We start from the raw sequence: 23,207 nt of genomic DNA on the forward strand, positions 1-23,207 counted from the left end.
GTGGTTTGGGGACAATGAGGAGGCGTGTGGAGGGCACTCCTGGAGTGGGCAGGGTGCTGGAGTAGATGAGCATGCTCTGGGACCTTGGAGCAGTCTGAACTTGGTGCTGTGAAGTTGGGGACAGAGCGTGGCTCAGGCTCCTAGGGGTGCGTCCCCCTCTGTCAGAACATGGCGCTGCAGTGGGTGCACCCACTCATCATTGCTCCCTGGGGTTTCCTGATAGTGTGATTGGCCACGAAGGGGTCCTTTCAAAGGACATAGTCTTCCGGTCACCAATTCTTTGTGTCTGATGCATGGGGTCATGGCTATGATGAGCTTGGGGCCACGGGAAATGGTGTGGGAATTGTCTGGTCATTGGTCTCTGTATGTAGGTGTTTGCTGGAATCTTAGTGGCTGTGGGCAAAGCAAGGCTGGGCCTTGGAGCATTTTATGGGATTTTATGTCCTTTGTCCTCTTGGCCTCTCCTGGTAAGATGTCTCTCCTTGGACCTGGCATGCCTCACTCTCTCTCTGAGCTCCTTAAATAAGGCTGTCACCCTATGTCTGCTCTCAGGTTGGGGCCTGACACTGTTTGCATTGATTTGTTGGTTGCATGAACAGTGAGTCCATGCCTGCCTCTGAACCGGCAGTTGTGCCTCGTGCAGGCTTGGGGCTGCATCCTTGTCTCCAGTGGGAAGAAAGATGGGCCCCAGCAGAGGTCCCCTTGTTGAGATCATGCCTTTGCCTCTGTCATGTCTGCTGCCTCCTTCCTTCTTTCCTGCCCTGACGGTGCTCCCTGGACCGTGGCTGCAGAATCCCCCCGGGAGATTCAGGGATGTGAGGTGGAGTGTCTGCTGAATGGCAGGGGTGAGCAGTGGCGTCCCCAGTTGTCGGTGTCCCTCACCATGGCCCAGAGGCTGGCTGTGTTTGGTGTTCACCTCTCTAATGTGCTCCCTATGTTGCCCCTTCCCTGTGGGTGTTGTGTGTGCTCACCCTGCAGCCACTTCTACTCCCTGCAGGTCACTGGCTTCTCTCCTGAGGCTGGCAGTGGGGCCACGTGGCATGCCTGACACTGCCATGAGCTGCTATGACTATCTTTATGGTTGGCCCTTTTCTCCTCCAGGGATTTCAGAAAATTATAACAGTATTTGTAATTACACCAGAATTTTATTTTTATACACTATCTATTTAGATACTTCCAAACTTCTCTGAATTGTCTTGTCAGATCTGGGGAATACTGGTGAGTGTCCGTCACCTCCCTATTACCCCCACCTGCCGGCACTGCTCTTTGAAGCCACCCTTCCATGAACAGGTTGAGAAGTGATCTGCAGAGCTCACGTGGAAGATGAGAGAGGCAGTGTCTGCAGTGTGTCAGGGAGTCTTTGCGCCCTCGGCCCACAGTCCTCTGCTGACATGTGCTTCAGGCCGTGTCTGAGGCTGGCTGTGTCTTGGGTGCCTCTGGGCCCCAGGGAATATGATTCAGGCAGTCATCTGGGTGTGTCTAGAGCCCTCAAGCCAGCTTCTACTGCCTCACTGGAAAGCTGAGAGCCCTTGTGCCCTGACACCTGGTCACCTGCAAGGGTGTGGTCAGGTGGCGGCCTCCCAACATCAAGCCTGCCCAGCACCCTCCCTGCGGCGGAGCACAGCCATGCTCCCGCGGTCCCAACAAGCACTAGCCCTCCCATCTAAAGGTCATTTCTGTCTTAGTCAGTTGTTAAAGTTCAAGAGGAAATAAACTGCTTGGAGCTGGCATTTCTCAAGTGTCAGCTTTCCAGGCCCCTGAGCCTGGGCTGAGCAGGAAGTGGGGTTAATAAGTGAGCTGCTGTGTTGACACGGTGATGGGTGAGCAGATGCTTCTCCCATCTCAGCTTCACTAAGAAAAATCGTAAAAGAGAAACTAATGATTTTTTAAAATCTCATTTTCTCCTTTCATTTCTGTTGTTCGTCATGGGAAATGCTTTAGAGATGTTTATTAGTGGGGCGCCAGCTCTTAGAGAGCTTGTCTGCCACGGCCACGTGAATGTCGTCCCCGTGGAGGGAGCGCTCCTCCTCAGGCATGCCCCCACATGGCCCCCATCTCCTACATCCCTGACGAGGGCTCCTACCTGGGGGAGGGGGGACTGCAGCTCTCTAGGAGGTGGTCAACATCAGCATCCCCACGAAGGGGCCACACCTAACTGGGTATTGACTGGTGCTTTGGGTTGAGGACGGCAAAATCAATGGGAGAGTAAACAGGCAGGATGGGGTCTATTAATCAGGCACTGCCGGACAGCTGGAAGGACGCCGCTGGAGCACAAGTGCTGGTTGCAGGCTGTGCCGTGTGAGGCTGCAGCTTTGCTCGTGGACACGCAGCTGTCCATCGACGGTCGGCACATTGGGTGCCTCGGCCACGGAGCTGCTAACGGGCCATTGGTTGACGCCAGAGAGAGATGTGGGGGAGATTCTACCTACCGCCTCAGCTGGGCCTCTGTTGGCCTCCTGCCCTCACTTGTAGACTGAGAAGCCCCTTATAGGGTGGCTACACAGCCCGACCCTGACCCCCCAGCTTCAGTGGTGGGCAGACAGGGTCACTGAGAAGGTGGGGGGACACCCAAGCCCACTCCTCCACAGAGCCCTCTTGCCCATGCACCCTGACTTCAGAGCTGACCCTGGAGTGATCTCTAGCAGTCGCCATCATGTGGGGTGTGGTGGCTGTGGCTTCAGACTGGAGCTGCTCAGGTCCTTTGCAGATGAGAGAATCTGCGGGGGCGTCTTACAGGAAAGTGTGGAAGTGAGCGAGTGGGTGCCAGTGATGAGGGGATGGTGTCTTCAGAGGTCATCTCTTTGGAAAGGAACGCAGCACTCACATGACCTCAGGCGAGCCTCATGTGCCCATGACCATCAGCATGCTGGTGGAGAGCACCTTGGTGGGGGGTGGTCATCTGTCTCACCTCCTCGTGCCTTTCCAAACCTGAAACCTGGGACTTGTGGTAGAGGGCAGTGACTGGCAACCAGTGTCTGCGTGGGGCCAGGTAGTCAATGGTTTTTGCCTTTCTAAAAGCAGGCAAAAACCTGAGCATGGGTGTAAGAGCAGGAACATGGCACCTTTGGTAGACTCCCCACCTGGCTCTATTGCCTGCTTGTGGTGTGACTGTGTGTTATGACCAGGGGCTGTGCACAGATGCTCATCCTCAGGGATGCTGGGGGCTGGAGTGACGTGATACACGTGGAAGCCTTTCCCTGGTCCTGAGAGGTCAAAGCTGGACATGTCCATGGCACTTGGGATAAAGCCCTGTGTTGCTGGACAGTAGGGTTGCTTTAATTATGTGACGGCTGTTGTTTCCCTTGAACCTGCCAACACCTGCAGTCTGGAGCTCCAGGGTGTGTGGCAGCTGCCCCGTAGGACTTGAGGCCCTGAATGCCCTCTGCTGTGTCCTCGTGTGTCGGGTCTCAGGGGCCTGGGGTGGGTGGTGAGCTCATTCTGCCACATGCCTGGCACGCCAGCACTGGGGGACACAGAGCTCGCCTCACGTGGACTCCCCATGGCTGTGATTTGGGGCCAGCCCCACTTGTGGGTTTGAAGGCTGGGCACTGATCAGCTAAATCAGATTATTCATCATGGTGGGATTGAATTGAAACCGCAAGGCCAATTCTCCTTCTCACATCTCAAGGTCATTTAGGAGGGTGTGTAGCATGGACCTATCTGACCTGCGGGTTGGCGCCAGGGCCCATGGCCGCCGCCTGGCCTGTTCTGCCTGCCCTGCCTCTGAGCAAATTCTTCAACGTTCCTTTTCTCTGATTTTGTTTCTGTTGTTTAGGTTCGTTTCTTTATTTTTCAGAGAGATATGTAATGACATTTGGAGGCATTTAGGATGGGAATCAGATGGCATGCACAAAGATAGCTGCGTGCTGTCTGGCCCTGATGTCGAGGGCGCTGGGGTGAGGGTCACTGCTCCCTTGCCAAGGCAGGCCCTCTGGGGAGTCTGAGCAGGACCCACAGAGGAGGCACAGCCCACCTCTGCCCTCCTGTCCCTTCCTTCCCCTGCATGTGGTACACGTCGTGCCACAGCTAGCACATAGCCAGACTGACGAGCCTGTGGTTGCACTGCTGGCCCCAACACGTGCCCTCCCTGTGCTGCTCAGAACTGACCTTGTGGTGGGAGGGTGCCCCTGTGCACACACTCCAGCCGTGCGACTCTGGCAGGGCCCTCCTTCTCTTCCTGTGGGTCAGCAGGACTAGGTGTGCAGGGGTGTCCTTTGCTCAGAAGGTTTGTCACCTGCTGGGCAGCCTGTCTGCTCAGGAGACCGATTTCTGAGTTCTGACTTCTGTGGAGATCCTGGCTGCTGACCTCTTCTGTTTTCACCTTCTGGTCCACGTACAGCTTCAGAAAGTAAATCATGGTGCAAATCTCAGCTGGGGGTCTGTCAAGGCCTTTCCAGGCACTGGAGAAGGCCACTTCATGGCTTCTCCACCCCATCTGAATGCAGGTGGGAGATCTGCTTGTGCACCCCTCTCCTGCCCCCCGTGTAGGCAGGGGCATGGCAGAGGGATTCACACTTGCTTTGCACTTTGATATGTGTCTCATTAGGTTCCCTGTTGCCCGTTAGGCAAAGCAGGGCAGAGATCAGTGGCTTCCTTTCTGCCAGGGAAGAAATGGAAGGTCAGGCTTCCTGGGAGCATCCAACCAGTCAGATGCTGAGTGGGCTCACACCAGGGTTATTGGAAATCTCTAGCCGGAGGAATCTAGGGCTCTCTGGAAGCCACTGCTAGTGTCCCACTCTTGTTGAGTGCCCTGGGCTGTGGGCTGTGTGCACTGTAATGGCTTCCAGGCACTGTGGTGGCAAGAATCTCACTTGGCAGGGAATTGGGAGTAGACGCCTGCCCCTGGCACAGGGTTGCTTTTGGGAGAGTGTTTCTGCAGTCAGTATCCATGTACCACCTGTGGACTCATCCCCGCCTTCCTGAGCTATCATGTGGCTCCCTGCCACGTCCCCATAAACATGGCTGGGTGCATGTTTCTTGTGGCTGCAGAATGTATGTGCAGTGTTTGGCGTGGTGTCCTGTTGGACATTTCTGCCAGGGTCACTCATGAAGGCATTCCATTTCAGAATGTGTGCAGTGTGTGTCACTGGTAGATTCCTCCAAGAGCTGGGCAGGGCACACTCTCCTCAACCTGGCCTTGAGCGTGTCTGCTGGTGAGCGGGGTCCTTCCAAGACTCCCACCTTCCCCTCCTGTTGGTCAAGTCTCCCAAAACCCATGTGTGTCCCTCTGCCTTCCACTCCTGGGAGTCTTTACTGCATCCTTGCCCAAGCCACCCCTCACTGGACCGATCCCCCTCTTTCTCTGTCCTCTAATCAGAGGCTGGTCCAGGAGCCCCGAGCTGTCTGTGAACTCCAGGGACCAGACTGGGGATGGAGGCTGGCCATCCTCCAAAAGTGTAAGGCAAGCATTTGAAGACCTCTTGCGTGCACTCAGGTGTGGGTGGTGAGTAAATACCACCCGTGCCTCATGGAACACAGTCAGAGACAGAGGCTTGAAGCAGATAAACAGATGTGAACATAGAAATTGTGCCATGAGCACAAATAATAAAGATCTGAAGTAAGATGGCAGGAGGGAAGGTGGTCTGATGGGTATCACAGAGGCTGGGAGGTGGGAGAGTGTTCCAAGTTGTGTGCCTAGCGTGCGCCCACTGTGCACCGCCACCCAGGGGGCAGAGGCAAGGGGGCTGGTATGGTTGGGAAGGAGCTGAGTTGTGTGGCCCTTGTGCCCCGGTCAGCTTGCTTAGCATGTGACCTGTGGTTTCTCTGTGCTCTGTGGAACATGTGCTTATCCACTGTATCCTCCCTGCTACACTTTCTAGAAGAAAACCCAAAGTCCATAAGGGAATCCATGTTGCATGCACCCCTCTGGCTGGAGGTTGACTGTCAGTAAGCAGCCCTGAGCTTGGGATGGCTCTGAGATCACCCAGAGCCTACATGGCCCCCTTGGTCCTGGAGACTAGCTGCCCTGCCCTCTTCCCTGTTCCTGGGCCCTTGTCACTCCTCACCCAGGTCAGGGGGTTCCCCTTGGCCTTTGCCCCCTCGCTATGCTCTCAGTTGGCTGGAGTTTGGCCCCTACAGGACTCTGTGCACCTGCCCTGTTCCTTGGGTTCCCTCTGGCTGGGTGTCATCCTGGCACCCTGAGCCATCCAGCTAATGGTGAAACAGTATGAGCTGCGAGCCTGGCCTGATACCCCAACTAGGTGTGTGTCCTGTGTCTGCCAGTAACATGTGTTGAACCAGCTTGTTCTGACCTGCTGTCCACTCTTGGACCTTAGCTTTCTCCTGTCCTTTCTGTGACCTGCCCCTTCCTTCTGCTGGACAGATTTCTAGAATGTTCAGCCTCTCAACATTCCCTGCTGAGCCTCAATGGGGCCAACATTTTGGCTGCCTTTTTGTGGTTGGGATAGGCCCTGTGCTGTCTGGGGCTGGACCTGTGCTTGTCCATCCATCCTGACTCACCCTGGGAGCCCAAATACCCTGGACAGAAAACAGGGTCACCTGCTCTTGATGGTGGCTTAGCCTGGGCAGTGGCCCTATGGGGCGCAGAGGACCTCGTGTGAGGGAGTGAGCCATTTGGGGCCATAATTTACCTGTCAGTTGAGGAAAACTTAAGGACCAGATGCATTATGGTTTAATCTGCATTTCCTAGGATCCTAAGGAGATGCTTTAGGGATTTTTCAAAAGTGTGAATAAAACCTTGTTAATGTTTTCTTGGTTTCGCACGAAAGTGTATTTGCTAGAAACCAGCATGCATGCACATGTCATATTTACCCTTTCACCTGTTGGAGACCCCATGGGTTAGCTTGTGCCATGCAGTTAGTGCTCTCGGGAAGTGGTCAGCAGTGGTCAGCATGAACTGTGCTTATGTGCGAGCACCTTCTTGTCTGAGTCCTGGTTGAAGATTTACTTGGCTCAGAGTTGTTTTGAGTTCAAGTCTGGCAATGGCTGTCAGCGTTTGCACCCTTCGTATTTACAAGCCGGGCAAGACTTGGCATGAAGCCCTGGTACCACAGCAGGCGTGGAGCTGTACTAGGGATGACTCCTTCCTGGATGGACAGCACCACCCTGTCCAGGTCCTTCCCAGGGATGGTGGCCAGTCCATGGGCCTTCTTCAGCACAGGGGAAGGTGGCTGATGCTCTTCCCTGGGCACCTGGGCTGCCTGCAGTGGTGGGCGGAACTAGAACACAGATAGCCGGGGGTGGGGGCTGCAGAGGTCATGCGGGATCAGGGCCAGAGCCTGCATCCTCCATGTCTCCAAGAAGGTCATTAAAATGTCTCCTGCTGCTTCAGAGCGAGCTGTGTCCTCTGTTCCTTGAAGGTAGGTGTTCTCAGGTGGGGACTTTTCTGATGAGGATGACGTGAAGGGGCCATAGTACAAAGATGGTTCTCAGAAGCTCAGACCTTGTCTGAACAGATGCCAGCTCAAAAAGGCATTGGTCGATAGGCATGCCGACTTCTCCTTCAAGCACTAAGCACTTTGTTTTGAACTCCCAAAGGCTTGCAGAAATGCCAGTGACCCCAAGAGTTCAGCTTACTCTTGGAACTAGCGGTTTAATGTTTTATGAGTGTTCTCTTCTTTGCTTCCCAAGAAAGGCTGAGTTTCACCAGAGAGAATATCCCGATGGGAAGAGTTGGCCATCTGGGCACTAGTGTCATGGGTCAGGGCCCTGGGCTCGGCACATACGTGGGGTCCCTTTCCGCCCCTCGGCATGTGGGGGAGGAGGCAGGGCCGCCCGAGGGCTAGTGGTTTGAACAGCTCTTTCAGAGTTTGGCCTGGATTTGTGGAAACGTCAGAAAACTGCTCCTGTGGGAGGCTGGGCTTCTTGTCTCTGAGGGCCTTGCTGTTTCTCGTCCTTGTCCTGAGGGCCTTGCTGTTTCTCATCCTGTGTTCTGTGAGGCCAGGATCCCCGCCATGGGGCTGTGTGTGCTGTGTGCTGTTACTCTGTCTCCAGGGAGTTTATATACAGAAGTGAAGCCCTTTCCAACTCCTTGCCTGCAGCCTGTGCTCTATATGCCTTTGCAGCTGAAGGAGTGTCTCCATGGGGAGGGTGGTCTGCACACCCCGTCTCCCATTTCCTCATCTGCTCTAATGCCCTTTGCCTCAAGCTCCCTCCTTGTCCACACTGGGGTCCCTCTCCCCTGCTTCTTTCCTGTGTAATGGAGCCATGCCCTCGACCCCTGAGTCCTGCCTTGCGTGCCACCTCCTGGATGTCTCTTCATGTGCTGGGCATACCTGGTATGTTTACTTATCGACTGTCCTGTGCTGGTCACAGTGACTGAGTTGTGTGCATGGATCCCCTTCCCCACACTCGGCTTTGCCCTGTGGGGCCCCCGCAGACATCTGACTTACTAGGTTCAATGGTGTCCCCCCCCCTTTCCTTCAGTGCCTGCAGCCCTGCTTTCTGTGGTGGCTGCTCCATGATGTCAGGGCTCTCTCTCTTTGTGTCTCTGTTATGGCTTGACAGCAACAGTGACCCTTTTTGTCTCCTACTCTTGGTTCATGGAAGCTGTGCGGTTTCTGAGCCCCATCGGCGTGCAGCCCCACGAGGTCACACCTGCGCTTCTCATCTCTGTGTTCATGTAGGGCTGGTCACCACCGGGCAGGCTGCTGAGTGCCTCTTGGTGCTGATGGTGCTGGGCTGGGCAAGCCTCTACAGAGCATCTGGTGGCTCCCCTGAGGTGTCCTGAAGGTGGATTTTACCTATAGTTCTGTCTCTTGAGCAGTTGAGTGCAGACCGAGTGTCAGGCCTCGGGGCAGGCCTTGGGGACACAGGCCGACAACTTTGAGGATGGTGCTTATCCTGCGGCTATGGGCAGGGCAGAGAACACACTCAGGCCAGGGCTGCCTGCCTAGTGCCAACCTTGCAGGGTCATGTGTCCTCTGGCTTTCTTCCTTCCTATCCAAGTTTCATGGAAAGCATTTTACCACCAGGAGGGGTAGGCATTCTTTCTAACTATGCACGAGGGCTTCACCTACCTGGGCCTAGGCCCAGTCACCTTTCTGCAGGTTCCATCAGACACATGGTGGTGCTGCCTCTCAGTTGATACACTTGTTTCTGTGACATCTCAGGGCAAGGCTGTGGGCTATGGCCAGGCACTGGGGGGCAGAGGCCCACTGGTTCTTTAAGGGTCTGCCCAGTGAGCTGGCAGCCCCAGATTAAGATGTGGGTGTCCTGTGCCCCGGCTTCCCTCCTGGCTGCCAGCAGCTCTCGGGGTGTGGTCTCCAGTCTGACCCCCACGTGGCTATGAGGGCATTGTGCTCCCACCTGGCAGGGTTTGGGGCTTGGCAGATTCCCCCAGGGCTGTCCCCACCGAATCTGTACTCTGGGGAGCTTCTGAGCAGCTTGGTTGGACGGTTGGCTGTGGTTGTGCCTTTGTGTGCACCAGCCAGCGCGGGAGCACTGATTCCAAGCCTTCATGAGCTGCCCACCTGAGTTCAGTGATTCTGGGGTCGATGCCACAGTGCTTGATTGTTAGGTTGACCTATGCAGAGTTTTAGATTGAGTTAGAACTCAAAATAGCATCTTTTTTTTTTTTTTTAAGATTTTATTTATTTATTCATGAGAGACACAGAGAGAGGCAGAGACACAGGCAGAGGGAGAAGCAGGCTCCATACAGGGAGCCCGATATGGGACTGGATCCCAGGACTCCAGGATCACAACCTGAGCCAAAGGCAGATGCTCAACCACTGAGCCACCCAGGTGCCCCAAAATAGCCTCTTAATAGCCTCTGTTTCAAGTGAACATTTATGCCTGTTTTTATGTGTTTGGTCATGGAACACCTGGAGGTGGCAGGTACAGTGGGTCACACCTCAGTGTAAGACTCCAGGATGGCCAAAATGAAGTGCGAGCGAGCAATGGTCCCTGTGCTCGGCCAACCTCGGGCACCCAGACAGGGCTCTTTACCCAGCGTGTCCTCGCTTTCTCCGTGTGTGATCCACTTTCATTTCCAAATTAAACCTAATAACAAAACCCTGTGCTCACATCTGGGAGAGGAAATTAGCATGGTGGAGGCCACCTCCAGAGAGAGCACTGTCTGCCATCCTCACTGATGAAGGTTTTCTTCAAGTTGCGCAAAGCTAAGAGGACATGATTGGAGGCCAGGTGTGGCTGAGCCTACAGGTCCCCTCCCTGGCCCTCCGGCCGAGCCCCAACTCAGTCCTGTCTCACCCGTACCGCCTCTTTGAGCGCTGCACATGTCACCTGACAGTGCAGTCCTTTTTTTTTTCTTTTTTTTTTTTCTGACAGTGCAGTCCTATTGGTGCTCTGCTTCTGGGGGTTTTTGCAGATTTTAAGAATTTCCCTTGGAAAAAGGTGCCTTCTGTGCCCTGAGGGGATATAGCTCCTCGCTCAGGGGCCTTTCCCAGGATGCCTCTCCTCACAGCCCCTCTCCACAGAACCCCCTTCCTGGGGGGGGCTCCCCAGAGCCTCATCCCCTTCATCAGTCACCCTGGGTGCAGAATCCTGAGACTGCATAGTCTTGGGAGTCAGGGATTTTTCCTGCTGGTGTCAGGCACTGGCTGCCGTTGGCTGCTCAGAAACATGTTAGAAGCAGAGAGCAGCCCCTGGGCAGGACTGAGGGACTGGGGGCATTTTGTGGGAAAGAGAGGCTATACCTGGGAGTTGCATGTTAGCATGCAGGTGGGCAGGAGAGCAGGTCCCTGAAGGGATGACTCGGAGGCCACTGGCCCAAGCAGGACCTGCAGGGATGGTTGGCCTGCTGGGGGTCTGGCCGGTTGTGAGGAGCCACCACAGGATGCCCCTGCCCCAGTGTCAGAGCCCCTGGCTGGCAGCTGGCAGGGCAGCTCTGGGGGGAGTGGACCCTAACTTGGGATGGTGGGGGCTCCCCAACACCAACTGCACATCTGGCTGCTGTGATCCGGATGGAAATGCTTGCTGGTAATTTAGCTCATTCAGAAGTGCTTTCTCCCAAAGCTCTGTGTTGCTGACAATTTTTCCCATTGTGTGTGGGGTTGAGCTCCCCCCTCCCCCCGCCGCCTGCCGTGTTCTGGGATCACCCTGGGTGTCTCTTTGAAATCCAGAAACTCCTGAAAAGCTCTAAGTAGCTATTCACCAGCGAGGAAATGGCAGCGTGCCGGTTGCACGTGTGGCTCTATTTTGGGACCTGCGTGACGAGCATGTCCTGGTCTTGGGGGACCCGTGGCTGGGGTCGTGTTCTGCAGGCCGGGCCTCACTGCTCTGCCCTTTTGCCTTTCTTGTGCAGTGCCCGTGGGCTGGAGAAAGTCCGGCAGCAGCTCCAGGAGGAGGTCCGCCAGGTCAGCAGCCAGCTGTTGGAGGAGAGGAAGAAGCGGGAGACGCAGGAGGCCCTGGCACGGAGACTCCAGAAGCGAGTTCTGTTGCTGACAAAGGTACAGGGCATGGTGGGGGTGCCCAGGCTGGCCCTGCTCAAGAGGCCTGCCATCCTGGCCAGCAGCTGCCAGCCCATCCCTTCCATGTCCAGACATAGTGTCTGGTTCCCAGGCACCCATGGCTCTTGAGATCACAACCAAACTAAGGGCACTTTTAACCACAGTGGTTTATGTCCTTCTTGATCAGTCAGGCTTGTGTGGAGCTGCTGCGCATCCCCCTCAGAGGACCATCAGCTTCCCTGCACCTAAAGTAGGTAGTTGTGGCGACTTTCTCAGGCTGTGCTTTTATCCTGTCATGTTAGCAGGGTTCTAACAGCAAAGACTTCCTTAAACCCTGGGTGGTCTCTTTGAGACTCCGAGGGCCCAGGTGTGGGCCCCTTTCTGGATGGCTGTCCAGAGACCCAGTGCTCCTGGTGAGGGGTAGGGCTGGGGCTATGCCGACCCATGGGGCTCTGGCTCGCAGGCAGGGTCCACCCTGCTCTAGGCTGTGGGCAGGGGCAGTCTTCCCTTCCTTCAGCGACCCATGAGCCCAGGGTAAATGGCAGTGGGTCCGTGGCCTGTGGTCTGGAATGAAAACTGTCTTCCAGATCCAGATGCACTGGGCAGAATGTTCTTGTTCTCAGCCTCATATGTGGGGCTGGGATCTCTCTAATTGTCCTTGTCCTGAAGAGCTTCCGCTGTCTGGCTCAACAGTCTGCTGGAGCACGATTTGAGGTTGTCTGTGGGAGCTTGAGTGCTGAAGTTTCAGAAGACAGGAAGGAGAGAGCCTGAATCCGTCCCTAGACGTTCTCCAGGCACGGATGTCAGGTGTCCAGCTTGCTGGGCAAAGAAACTTCCTGTCTGCCCTGAACCCTACACTGTGTGGGCCGAGTGGGCTACCCCAGGGAATGGCAGTCCACCTGGGGGATTCCAGGAGTTGTGCCTCATGCTCTTTGCTTCTCGGACCTCCTGCTTATAGAGCCTTGAGAGGACAAGTCATATTTCAACTACTAAAAGTCTGCCATTTTATGGCTTCTGCAGCACATTTCTTACCATGCCATGTTATCCCTGAAGAGCCTTGGCATCACATCACCCTGCGTTGAGGGGCTTCCCAGGTCAGGCTCAGCTGACCTCCGCACACCGGCCCCAGGCTGCCCCTGACGTCCTGGCTCTGCAGGTGGCACTTGTGGGGGAGTTGTGCAGAATGCCCTTATGAGCCACTTTTGGAACCTGGGCTGCCTTCTGAGAGAGAGGAGGACATGGTCCTTTTGCCTGGGTGCTTGTGGTTGGTTACAGCCTAGGGTATGGAGCTGCTTTCCTGTGCTCCCACTTCTTCCTCCCTTCCTTCCCCAGCATGCACAGCGTGCCAGCAGGTCCTCTCTGCACAGATGTGGGGTCATGGCAGCCCTTTAGTGCTTACAGTCTAGTGGGACAGATAGCAGCGACACACACACATGCCATTTGTGCTGGAATTTTTTTTTTAAGATTTATATTTTATTTTAGAGAAAGGATATACAGAAGGAGGGGCAGAGGGAGAGGGAGAGGGAGGAATCTCAAGCTGACTGCTCCCTGCTGAACACAGAACCTGATGCAGGGTTTGATCTCACAGCCTTGAGGTCATGAGCTGAACCGAAATGAGGAGCTGGCTGCCCAGCTGACCTAGATGTCCCGTGTGACGGAATTCTTGTTGGAGCGGAAGCCATAGCTGAGCTGAGGCCTGAGGGCTCAGTCTGAATGTCGCCTTGCAGGATTTGGGGGAATGGGCACGAAGGTGCTACTCGTGTCGGTCCAGACACGTGGGGACAGAGCAAGCAAGAGGTGGACAGGACAGCTGCCCAGAGGGCATGTCCTTGGCTTGGACAAGGGGCTGCATGTGGCCGGGGGATATTTGGACCTGATATTCTGTCAGTACAGGCGAGGCCAGGCTGCAGTCCCTGACATCATGGCCTTTCCCGGGGTGACAAGTGGGGGGACCTTCCTCGGTGACCTCAGAGAAGGTGCTCAGTCCCTCTGGATCCCCATTTTGCTGTCCTCGGAAGAAGTAGGGGTATTGTGTGCCAGCCCAACTGGCTCCCGTGTGGATGGTGCTGGCGAGGCCTGGGAAAGCCACGAAAGGAGGAAATGGGACAGAGGTCCCTGAAGAATCAAAGCCTGGGACCACCGCACCATCCAGCAAGCCCACTTTGAGCATTGACTTGAAGGAAGTGGAATCTGTGTGGAACAGGTGTGTGTATCCCCACCGTCATGTGGCATCCTTCATGACAGCCTGGGTGCCTGCCAGTGGGTAAGTGTGCCAAGAAGAGATGGCATAGGGGCACAATGGAATATCGTTCAGCCATGAAAAAAGGAAATCCTGCCATTTGTGACAATGTGGTTGGACCTGGAGGGCATTGTCCTAATAAGTGAAATGTCAGAGAAGCATAAATACACTATGGTTTCACATGCAGAATCTTAAAACACTGAACTTCATGGATACCGGAAACAAGTTGGTGGTTACTAGAGGCAGGGGCTATGGCTAGGAGAAATGAGTGGTGCTAGTCAAAAGGGACAAACTTCTAGTTGTAAGATAAGTTATAAAAGAAAAAATAGCAGCCACAGATGTGTCCCCTTGTCATGGGAGGCTCTGGGTCACCCCATGCTGTGGGGATGCAGCTCCCCATCCCCAACCAGTTGCCTCCACCCGGCCTCTCCACCCCGTGTGAGCTTGTGTCAGAGCTGCAAGTCTGCTTGGAAGTGGGGGCTGGTGGGTTCGGCGGTTGTGGCATGTGGACAGTGGGTATGTGGCCCTCTCAGGGAAGGGAGGCTTCAGGAGGTCTGTGGAGGGAGTGTGGGATGAAGCTGGTTGGACAGGTTGGCGGTCACACTGGTGGAAGGCTTTGCTGGTGGCAGGGGTGTGTGTGGCTCACTTGACCCTCCTGAAGGTCTTAGTGAATGATGGGCCACTGGTGGCCCGAGCTCGGTGCCCTCTAGCAGTGGGCGTGCTGTGAGGCTTTCCTCCTGGTCACCTGGGGGACGGGCTCAGAGGAGACCCTGGAGGGAAAGGCTCTGGCCGTCAACATGACTTACCTGTGTGGATACGGATCTCACTTGTGCGGCTTAGCTATGTCTGCCAGATCTATCCATCCACATGGTGGACTTGGGAGAAAGTCACCGTGCACAGCTACACCGTGAGTGTGGGGGTTATGCCCCTCCATGAGGGCAGAGCAGTTCCTGTTCCGAATTTTTCTGCATGAGATTCAGCTCTCCTCCCTATTTATTCTTTAATTCAGCCATTTATTTATAGCAAATGGACTTGTAGATATTGACTTTAGAATTTGGTTTTAATCCAGCTACTTGATTTTATTGCTTTGGCCAATGGGAGTTCTTTCAGTTGAGCTCAGTGTGAGGGCTGAGCCCTTCATCCTTCCTCATCATCTGCTGCTGCTGCAGGTCCTTGGGCTCATCCTGAGCATCTCCTGCCCAGCCCTGTGCCAGCTGCTGCTCCAGGACTCTGCTCGCTTCTCTGCAGAATGGTGTGGGTGTGCTAGGTCTTTGTGGCCCTGTCAGCTCACAGCCAGGAAATGTGTGTGTGTGTGTATGTGTGTGTGTGTCCTGGCTTCTCTGTACAAGCACATCCATAAACATTTCCCTGTGTCTTTTCCCAAGCTCCCATAAACCAGATGTGTTCATATGGACGGGTCCCCTTCCAACCCACACCGTGTGGGTCATCCCAGCACCCCCAACTCCAACTCCCGGCATCCCTGACACTCCGATACCCCTCACCCAGTTGTTCCATGCTGTTAGCCCCGGGTGATGACTTTTTATATTTTTAGCTTTTTGTTTTGAAATAATTATAGATCATAGAAAGTTGCAAGGATAGCACAGAAGGGTTCCTTATATCCTTCACCGTTTCCCCAGTGCTTGTATTTTATGTAATTATGGTACCGCGATCTGATACTGGCACATGCGTGTGTATTTCTGTCTTGTTTTCACACATAGATTTGTGTCCCCACTACCGCCTGCAGGGTGCCACACGGCCTCACACATGCTCAGTCATGCCCACCTCACCTGCCACACCACGGCCTTGACGTGGCAGCCACCCATCTCTTCTCTGTTAACAAAATTTTGTCCTTTCAAGAGCATGGTAAAGATGGAATTGTACAGTGTGTGGCCTTTTGAGACTGGCTTTTCCACTCAGTGGATTGCCTCAATTTGCCTGGATTGTGCGAATGTCAGTAGGTAGTTCCTCTTTGCGAATGAGCAGGACTGCACAACTCGGAGGGCGTTTACAGGTTTTGCTGTTACAAATACCCTTGCTAACGATGGTGCCCAGGATTTTGGATGGCTGTGAATTTTCATTCCTCTGAGTGGATGCCCAGGAGTGTGATTGTGGAACCCTGCATCAGTGACCCCTGAGAGCTGGGGACAGGCTGCTCCTTGCTGGACCGGGGGTGGTGGTCGGATGGTATGTCTGGGGCTGAGGCTCTGAGCTGGGTCTCCAGGCATAGGGCTTGGGACCCAGGCCAGCACAGCTCTTCCTTATGTGAAGTCTGTGTTTGCCGTTTTTTTGTTGCTTTGGTCATGGCACCACAGCCGTGGCAGTGGACATGGCATGAGTGTGTCATCTCAGAGTTCTGGGCAGGCCCAGCTGCTTCCTGATCCCCAGGCCCTAGCAGAATGCATCAAGGTGTCAGCTCCGCCCTTGTGGTGCAGTGGTCCTAAGGCTGTCAGGGAGAGTCTGTGCCCAGGGTCATTGGGCCTGTTGTGGAGTTCAGTTCTGTGGTTGTAGAACAGGGATCCTATTTGTGCCAGCTGTCCTTGCTAAGCACCTGCTCACATTCTTTCACAGGTTTTTCCTGTGGTCCCGCCGGCCCTGGGAGGGGGTGGAGGGTTGAGGCCTTGCCAAACTGCACATCTCTGTGGCTTCCTTTTCTGCCTGCACTGGTGAAGTTCGCTGCTTCTCCAAGCTCTTGTGACTTGGTCAACCCAGGCAGCCTAATTCTCCGGCTTTAGGGTCCCTGTCTTTGTGTCTGCAGAAATCTCCTTGTCTTACCGGGTGACCATGTTCCATCATGGCCTACCATATGCGCTGTCAAGGAGAGGGTGCTATTGACACCAAGACCTGGAAACTCAGACACCTATAGGCAGGCATCACAATGTAGGGAGTGGTCCTGCATGCTGGGATAGGGTGGATGAGGGTGTGGGGGCGGGGGACATGTGCTACCCAGAAGGGGTAGTCTGGCCCCCCTCTAGCCTCTGTGTGCCACAGGAACTGTGAGTCCAAGAGCAGTCAGCACCCCTTACTCAGAGTGCTCCCATTCACAGATCTCATGTGAGTTGAGCAGGTGCGCTTATTCTGTGTGTTGGGAGGTCAGGGGACAGGTGCAGTGCTCAGAGAAGCTGTTGCTGTGCACAGGACCAGTTGGTCCCTCTGGAAAGACCTGCCCATTGGCTATCAGCAGGTATGAGAAGAGCCTTCCTGTCACCTAGCACAGAAGCCACGCTGCTCTTCTCTCTTCTCCATTTTAGTAGGAGTGCTGCTGATGGCTGCGAGCCCTCTGTTTGCTGAGACCCTGGGGTTCTAATATGTACCTTCCCCCAGGTTAGAGTCCCGGTTGCAGATCCCTGTCAAAGCCCGCACCTCCTGGCAGGAGCTGTGGGTATAACCCCCACCCATGGAGGCCATGCTCAGACTGCACCCTTCCTTCGTGAGGTTTTGGCCTGGCTTTCTTCTCGGGTATTTGCTGTCCTGCAAGGTTACTGCTCCGTCCCAAGGCAGGAAATTTCCATTCTCCCTGGCTCAGCAGGTTGGAAGCCGATGGCCCTTCCTGGCCTAATTCCGTCTGCACCCCAACCCGCTGCACTCATGGGCCTTGCTGAGTCCGGGAAAGAGTGGGTATTGATTGCCTGGTGCTGACTGATGCCTTAGACTGACTGTTGCTCAAAGGCACGTTCCTGATGGGTCGATAGCAATCTCCCGCGCAGCCCTAGGTCCGGCTCACAGGGACCTGTCTCTCCCACCAGCGTGGTTATGAAGCCGTTCATCAGCTGTTGGCATAGGGGTGTGGCTAGTCTGCCGCTTGGTACTCAGTGCCAGGTACGTGGCCACTATGTGTCCACTTTGGAATAATAACCCTGTGAGCTCTGCAGCATGTCAGACACCAGCCAGGTGTGCTTCCTCCTCAGGGTGCCTCCAAGGTGGCGGTTCTCCGGCTAGCAGGTGTTTGCTGGTCTTTCCCTGTCCTTGCAGAGGAGAAACCCCCCTGGCCACTACCTACCTGGAGCAGAGCTGTGTGTGCAGTGCTCCTGCCGCCGGCCGCGGCTCTGTGCCAGGCCTGCTACAGGCCTGCTGGTGGGGCTCTGGGCACCTGTGTCCCATCAAGGGTCCTATTTGTGTGCTTGACATTTCAGCATACAGCGCTTGGAGTGTGTGGTTTTATTTTGAGACCTTATTAAGCGGCTCCAGTCTAAGGGTTTAATTGTTACTGATAGCTGAGAGTGTAATCACCTTGGTAAAATACCATGACTATTTTAAGCAATTGAAAATTGGCTTCCAGAACTGGGTGAACACAAACCATTTTCCTATTTGAAATGAGCTATTTCCAGGGTGCCCCTAATATTCCACAATATGGTTATAGAATTTTGTTATTTATAGAACCTCAGCAGTAAAAGCTAACTTTTTAGTAAGAAATTAAAAAAAAACAAATGGAAGTAGAAGCTTCCCTTAACTCTTTTTTCTATATCTTAACTGTTCCCCTATTCTGTATTCTATAGTGGAGGTGTTTTGGAGAGGAGGACGCAGATCACTGGTGTCTTACTTACTACCTTGGGGATCAGAGTGCATGGTTTGGTAGTGATGATGTCTCACCCTTGAAAGATCCCTGAGTAGGGTGGTGGTCCTCATGGGGGGGGCTAGGTGAGTGGTGGCCCTGGTGGGGTACAGGTCCTAGGGGTGGATGGGTGGTGGTCCTGGTGGGGTGTAGGTCCTGGTGGTGGGGGTGGTGGGAGTCCTGGCTGGGGGGCACGCAGGTGGCTGTGCCCAATATGGGGCTTGAAGTACTCCTGGGGGCGAGTGGGTGGTGGCTTCCTCTGTGTTGGGCATGGCAGGGTGTGGAGTGCTGGCTGACAAGAGGATGTCCACCACGCTCAGTGTCAGTGGGGCTGCAGCTGTTTGGCAGACACCAGCCCCCATGGATGCCCCTGGGTCTGCACCAGAACCTGTGTCTCTGGCTTCAGTCCTTCTCTGGTGGGCTCTAAGGGTGCCACACTATTATTTGGGCCCACTGGTGCTCAGCGAGGTTGGCCCTGCATTTAGGGGCTGTTTCTCCTTCTCTCCTGGAGTTCTCTTCATATTCTGATCATGAATTTCTTATTGGAGACCTGTACGACCACGTCTCTCGTCTACACCATGCTGCCTTTCTCTTAATTGTGTCCATTGACAAGTAGCAACTTTTAATGTTAGTGCAGACCAGCTTACTGATTCTGTTATGTTAGGTTAGTGCCTTCTGAGCCTTGGTGAACTCGATGGATGTGATCTTTGCTACCAAAGTCATGGAAATAGCTATTCTCTTCTAACTGCTTTATTGTCTCATCTTCTATAGATTGATGTTTGGGTGTGACAGGAAGTAGGTGTCAGGATCATATTCCCCCAAATGTTAATTGGATTTACACTGGTGATCATCTTGCCACATATACAAACACCTGGTTGTTGGGTTGTATGCCTACACCTACACTGTGTATCAGTTACCCCTCACTTAAAATTCTTAGATTATTTTTTCCTCTTTCCTTTGACTATGCAGTAGACCCAGCAACATTTTTTGAGAGACCAGCCCTTTCCCGTGGACTGTCACAAGGCCTTTGCTACCTATCGCAGGCTGTTCATGGACAGGCCAGCTCTGAGTTCTCTCTTCTCTTCCATTGCCTCTTCTTGTCTCTGTTCACCCTACCACCTTGTCTTCATTATTACAGCTTTATGTGTCAGTATCTGTGAACCTTCAAATTTGTTAAGATTCTTTGGCTAATTTTGGTCTTTTGCGTATCCTCCTACATTTCAGGATCTGTCCATTTACATGAAAAACTGCTGGAACATGATAAGGATTACAATGAATTTGTAAATCAGTTTGGGAAGATGTGACATCACACATTATCTTCTGAAGGAGAACATCCCATGTTAGATGCATGTTATTCGACATTTTCCCAAGTATTTTCTGTTTTCAGTGCAGCTTTAATGGCATCTCTGAGGACTTGTATCCCATGTATGTTACTGGTGTGTGGAAATGCAGTCAGGTTTTGGCTGCTGCCCCTGCACACGGTAGTCTTGCTAAACTCACTTCTTGGAAAGCAGCTCCAGCAGATGGGAGCCCGGCCTCTGTGAATAACACAGCTGACCTCTTCCTTTCTGGCCCTCATGCCTTTCCTTTTTTTCTTTCCTGTCTTCTTTCCGGGACCATCAGTCGACTTGTCACTCGGAAGTGATGCTGGCAGTGTCCTTCTCTCACGCAGGTCAGGAAGCTTCGGTAATTTGCCACTGAGGATGACATGTGCTGTTTGTTTCTTGTAGGTACTGTTTATTGAATTAATGCAATCCCTTATTTGTGTGTGTTTTTTAAAATTTTTAAGTGATCTCTGTGCCTAATATGGGGCTTTAACTCATGACCCAGAGATCAAGGGCTGCATATTCCAGCAACTGAGCCACCTGGGCACCCCTATTTATTGTTTTCTAAGAATTTTTATAAAAAATGCCTACCCCATTAATTTTGATGTGGGTTATTTTTATTACTGTTCTGTTCCAAGTATTTTCTCATAGTCTCTGTGGATTTGTAAAAGCTGACCTTCAAGCAAAGTGTCCCATGCTCAGAGTCACAGTGCAGGCAGATGGAATGCTGGGAAGGAATGGAAAGAACCCATACCTACTCACCTGTTCCTTTGCTGTCTTGTCCCATAGATCCTGGCGGAGTGAGTCCTGCATGCTGGGCTCTGTGCTGGGCACTTCTGGGGCCGAACAACTACCGGGTCCGTGCTCCAAACCCTCTAGGTTTGGGTATCTCCCTCTAGGGGCCAGAGCAGATTAGTGAGAGCCTGGGACCACTGCTGTGGTGACTTTGCTGAGCTCTGGAGGCCACTAGGGAAGGAGCCCTGGGTGAACCTCCTGTGCTGGAGCCTGGTCAGTGGGTTTGGGTTTTTGTTTTCATTTGTTGAATAACTATAGATCTGTAGGAAGTTGTGAAGCCAGTGGGACCAGGTTCTGTGTGTCTTTCCCCCAGCTTCTGCCCTGGAAACCTCTCCCATGCTTATAGTGCAGTATCAGGCATTTGACGCATATGTGTTTGTGTGTGTCTGTGTATGTTTGGGGGTGGGGAGGTGGGTTCTGTGTCACATTAGCACATGTGTAGATTCAGGGAACCACCACTGCCACAGAGACCTTCTGCATGGTGCCACAAAAGCAAGCACAGCCACTCCACTATCTCCTATATTCTGTTTTCCATCTCTGCTAATTTTGATATTTCAATGATATTATGTAAATAAAATGATACAGTATATGACATATTAACATTTTTATGTTAATAAAAATAAATAAATTTATGTTAATAAGAATGAATTAATAGACTTTTTTTAAAGCTGTTTTTTTAAAGCTGTTTTTTTAAAGCTGTTTTATGTTTATAAAAAAAATTAAGGGGAAAGTATAGACTTGCCTTGTGCTTCTTCTCCTGCCTCAAAACAGGCTCTTATGCTGTTCACACCCTGCATCAGTTAGGTACATTTGGTACGATCCAAGAACCATTGCTGTTCCATTATTTCTAACTAAAGTCTGTGGCTCATGTTAGGGCTGGCTCTCAGTGTTGTGCATTCTGTGATTTTACAAATGTAAGATGTCATGTATGCACCCCTGTGGTGTCACCTCACAGAATGCTGTCCCTGCCCTAAAACCACTGTGCCCTACATGCCCACCCTTCTTCTATCCTCCTGAAGCCCGGGTAGCCACTGACCTTTCCCCATCTCCGTAGTTGTGCCTTTTCCAGAATGTCCTACAGTTGGGGTCATAAGGTGTGCAGCCTTTCTGGACTAGCTTCTTTTAGCAGCAGTATGTTTTCAGGGTTCCGCCATGTCTGTCATGGCTTGATGGCTCATTTCTCTTTAGCACTGGACATAACAGTTTACCTGCATGCTCCCTTAACGAGGGGCATCTTGATGCTTCCAGGTCTTGGCAGTTTTGAAGGAAGTGGCTGTACATACTTGTGTGCAGGTTTTTGTGTTGATGCATAATTTCAACTTCAATATCTGGATCACAAAGAGTATGTTTTGCTTTAAATGCTTTTAACACCAGTGCTTCCTCCAGAAAGCTGTGTCAAAGTCCTATGAGGTGGGAGTGTTGCCGTGTTCCTGAAGGTGCAGGAGGGAATGACCTTGAGACTGGAGCTGTGTGGGTGGGTCTGGCTCCTTGCTGGTGACCTCTGCCTCCCGGCCCCCCTCCTTGAACAGGTCTTGGGCCATTTTACCTCTGAGCTTGTAATTGGATGCGTATAAGCCCAGGGCACTTGTCTGCTTTTCATGGGCAACTGTGTGGGTTAACTGAGGTGACACCAAAGGGGACTAGGGTCCTGAGAGGAGGACCCCTGAGCAGGGAGAAGCACAGTGGGGGAGGAGCACAGTTGAGGGAGGAGCCCTGGGCAGGGAGGAGCTCCGTGTGTGTGGGGGGGGGGAGGGGGGGAAGCTCAGTGTGGGAGGATCCCTGGGTGGGAAGGAGCTCAATGTGGGGGGTGGCGGGGGGATCTCAGTGTGGGAGGAGCACAGTGTATGTGAGAGAGAGCAGTGGGGGGAGAAGTCCTAGGCAGGGAGGAGTGCAGTGGAGGGGAGCACAGTATGAAGGAGGAGCACAATGGGGGGAAAATAGTAGGGAGAGGAACATGGTGGGGAGGAGTGCAGTGGGGGGAGGAGTATAGTGTGAGGGGAGGAGCCCTGGGTAGAGAGGAGTACAGTGTGGGGGAGGAGCATAGTGTGAGGGGAGGAGCCTTGGATGGAGAGGAGCCCTGGATGGGGAGGAGCCCAGGGCAGAAAGCAGACTCTGATTGTACTCCACTGGCTGTCACTGCAGGGTCCCTTTGCAATAGCAGCTGTCCCACGCCTGAGCTCAGGTGGATTGCTGACAGCTGGACAGCATGGCCTCTTACCTCAGTGAAAAGCAGATTATGTCTGTTTCTCTCCCAAAAGAACTTTAATGGCAGCTGCTTTTGATCCATGTCTTCATCTTCATCCTTTGTCCTTCAGAGCCCACAAGTTTCCTAATCTTATTAAAAGGATTTCTCTTGTACACCTTCCTTTTTAATGCTGAAAATTCCTGGGCTTTGGTAGCATAGAAGGTAAGGCTGAGAGCGCCCAGCCCCTGCTATGTCTCCTGAGAACCAGCATGCCATGGAAGTGCCTGGCTTGTGTCTGTCTCAGAGTGAGTGCTCTTGGGTGTGCTCACTCTGCACCTGTCCTCACCCTCCGCCCGAAGCCAGCCCCCACACAAGCTTCATTCTGCACAGTGATCTGTGCTCCGTGTGGGGATGCAGAGCACATTTTCTCTTGACATGTGTGTAAGTCTGAAACGGTCCGGGGGGCCTTAGAGATAGGCAGGGACGCACCTGGTTTGTGCAGCTGGTTGGTGCTGTTAGGTACCATCTGTTTTCAGCCTTCTGTCGGTGATGGTGGGGAGGACGCAGTTCCAGCTGTTATCATTGGACCGAAGCTGCTGTTGGAGTCATGGTCATTTCTGAGTAGTAAGGGTCACTAAGCCACAGCATGTCCATGCTGTCCTACTCTGGGACCTGCATCGTTAGGGTTTCCCATCCACACATGTGCCCTTACTGATGTCCTGGGTCTACTGACCTGGTACATGGT

General features: G+C 53.3%; 1 protein-coding gene across 7 annotated transcripts in view; it reads left to right on the forward strand.

The window, feature by feature from the left end:
* The window catches only part of MAD1L1 (mitotic arrest deficient 1 like 1), a 347,527-nt gene that overhangs the window by 130,590 nt on the left and 193,730 nt on the right, over window positions 1-23,207 (forward strand). For 6 of the 7 annotated variants that reach the window (XM_035718311.2, XM_025416062.3, XM_049111198.1 and 3 more), the window contains one exon: window positions 11,225-11,369. In XM_035718311.2, coding sequence (XP_035574204.2) covers window positions 11,225-11,369 — 145 coding nt within the window. Of the gene's footprint in view, window positions 1-11,224; window positions 11,370-16,527; window positions 16,660-23,207 lie in introns of those variants that run through there. The other variant, XM_025416068.3, reaches the window with a different exon arrangement.

The sequence above is a fragment of the Canis lupus genome, chromosome 6 (assembly GCF_003254725.2).
Source record: "Canis lupus dingo isolate Sandy chromosome 6, ASM325472v2, whole genome shotgun sequence".
NCBI classification, from domain to species: Eukaryota; Metazoa; Chordata; class Mammalia; order Carnivora; family Canidae; genus Canis; species Canis lupus.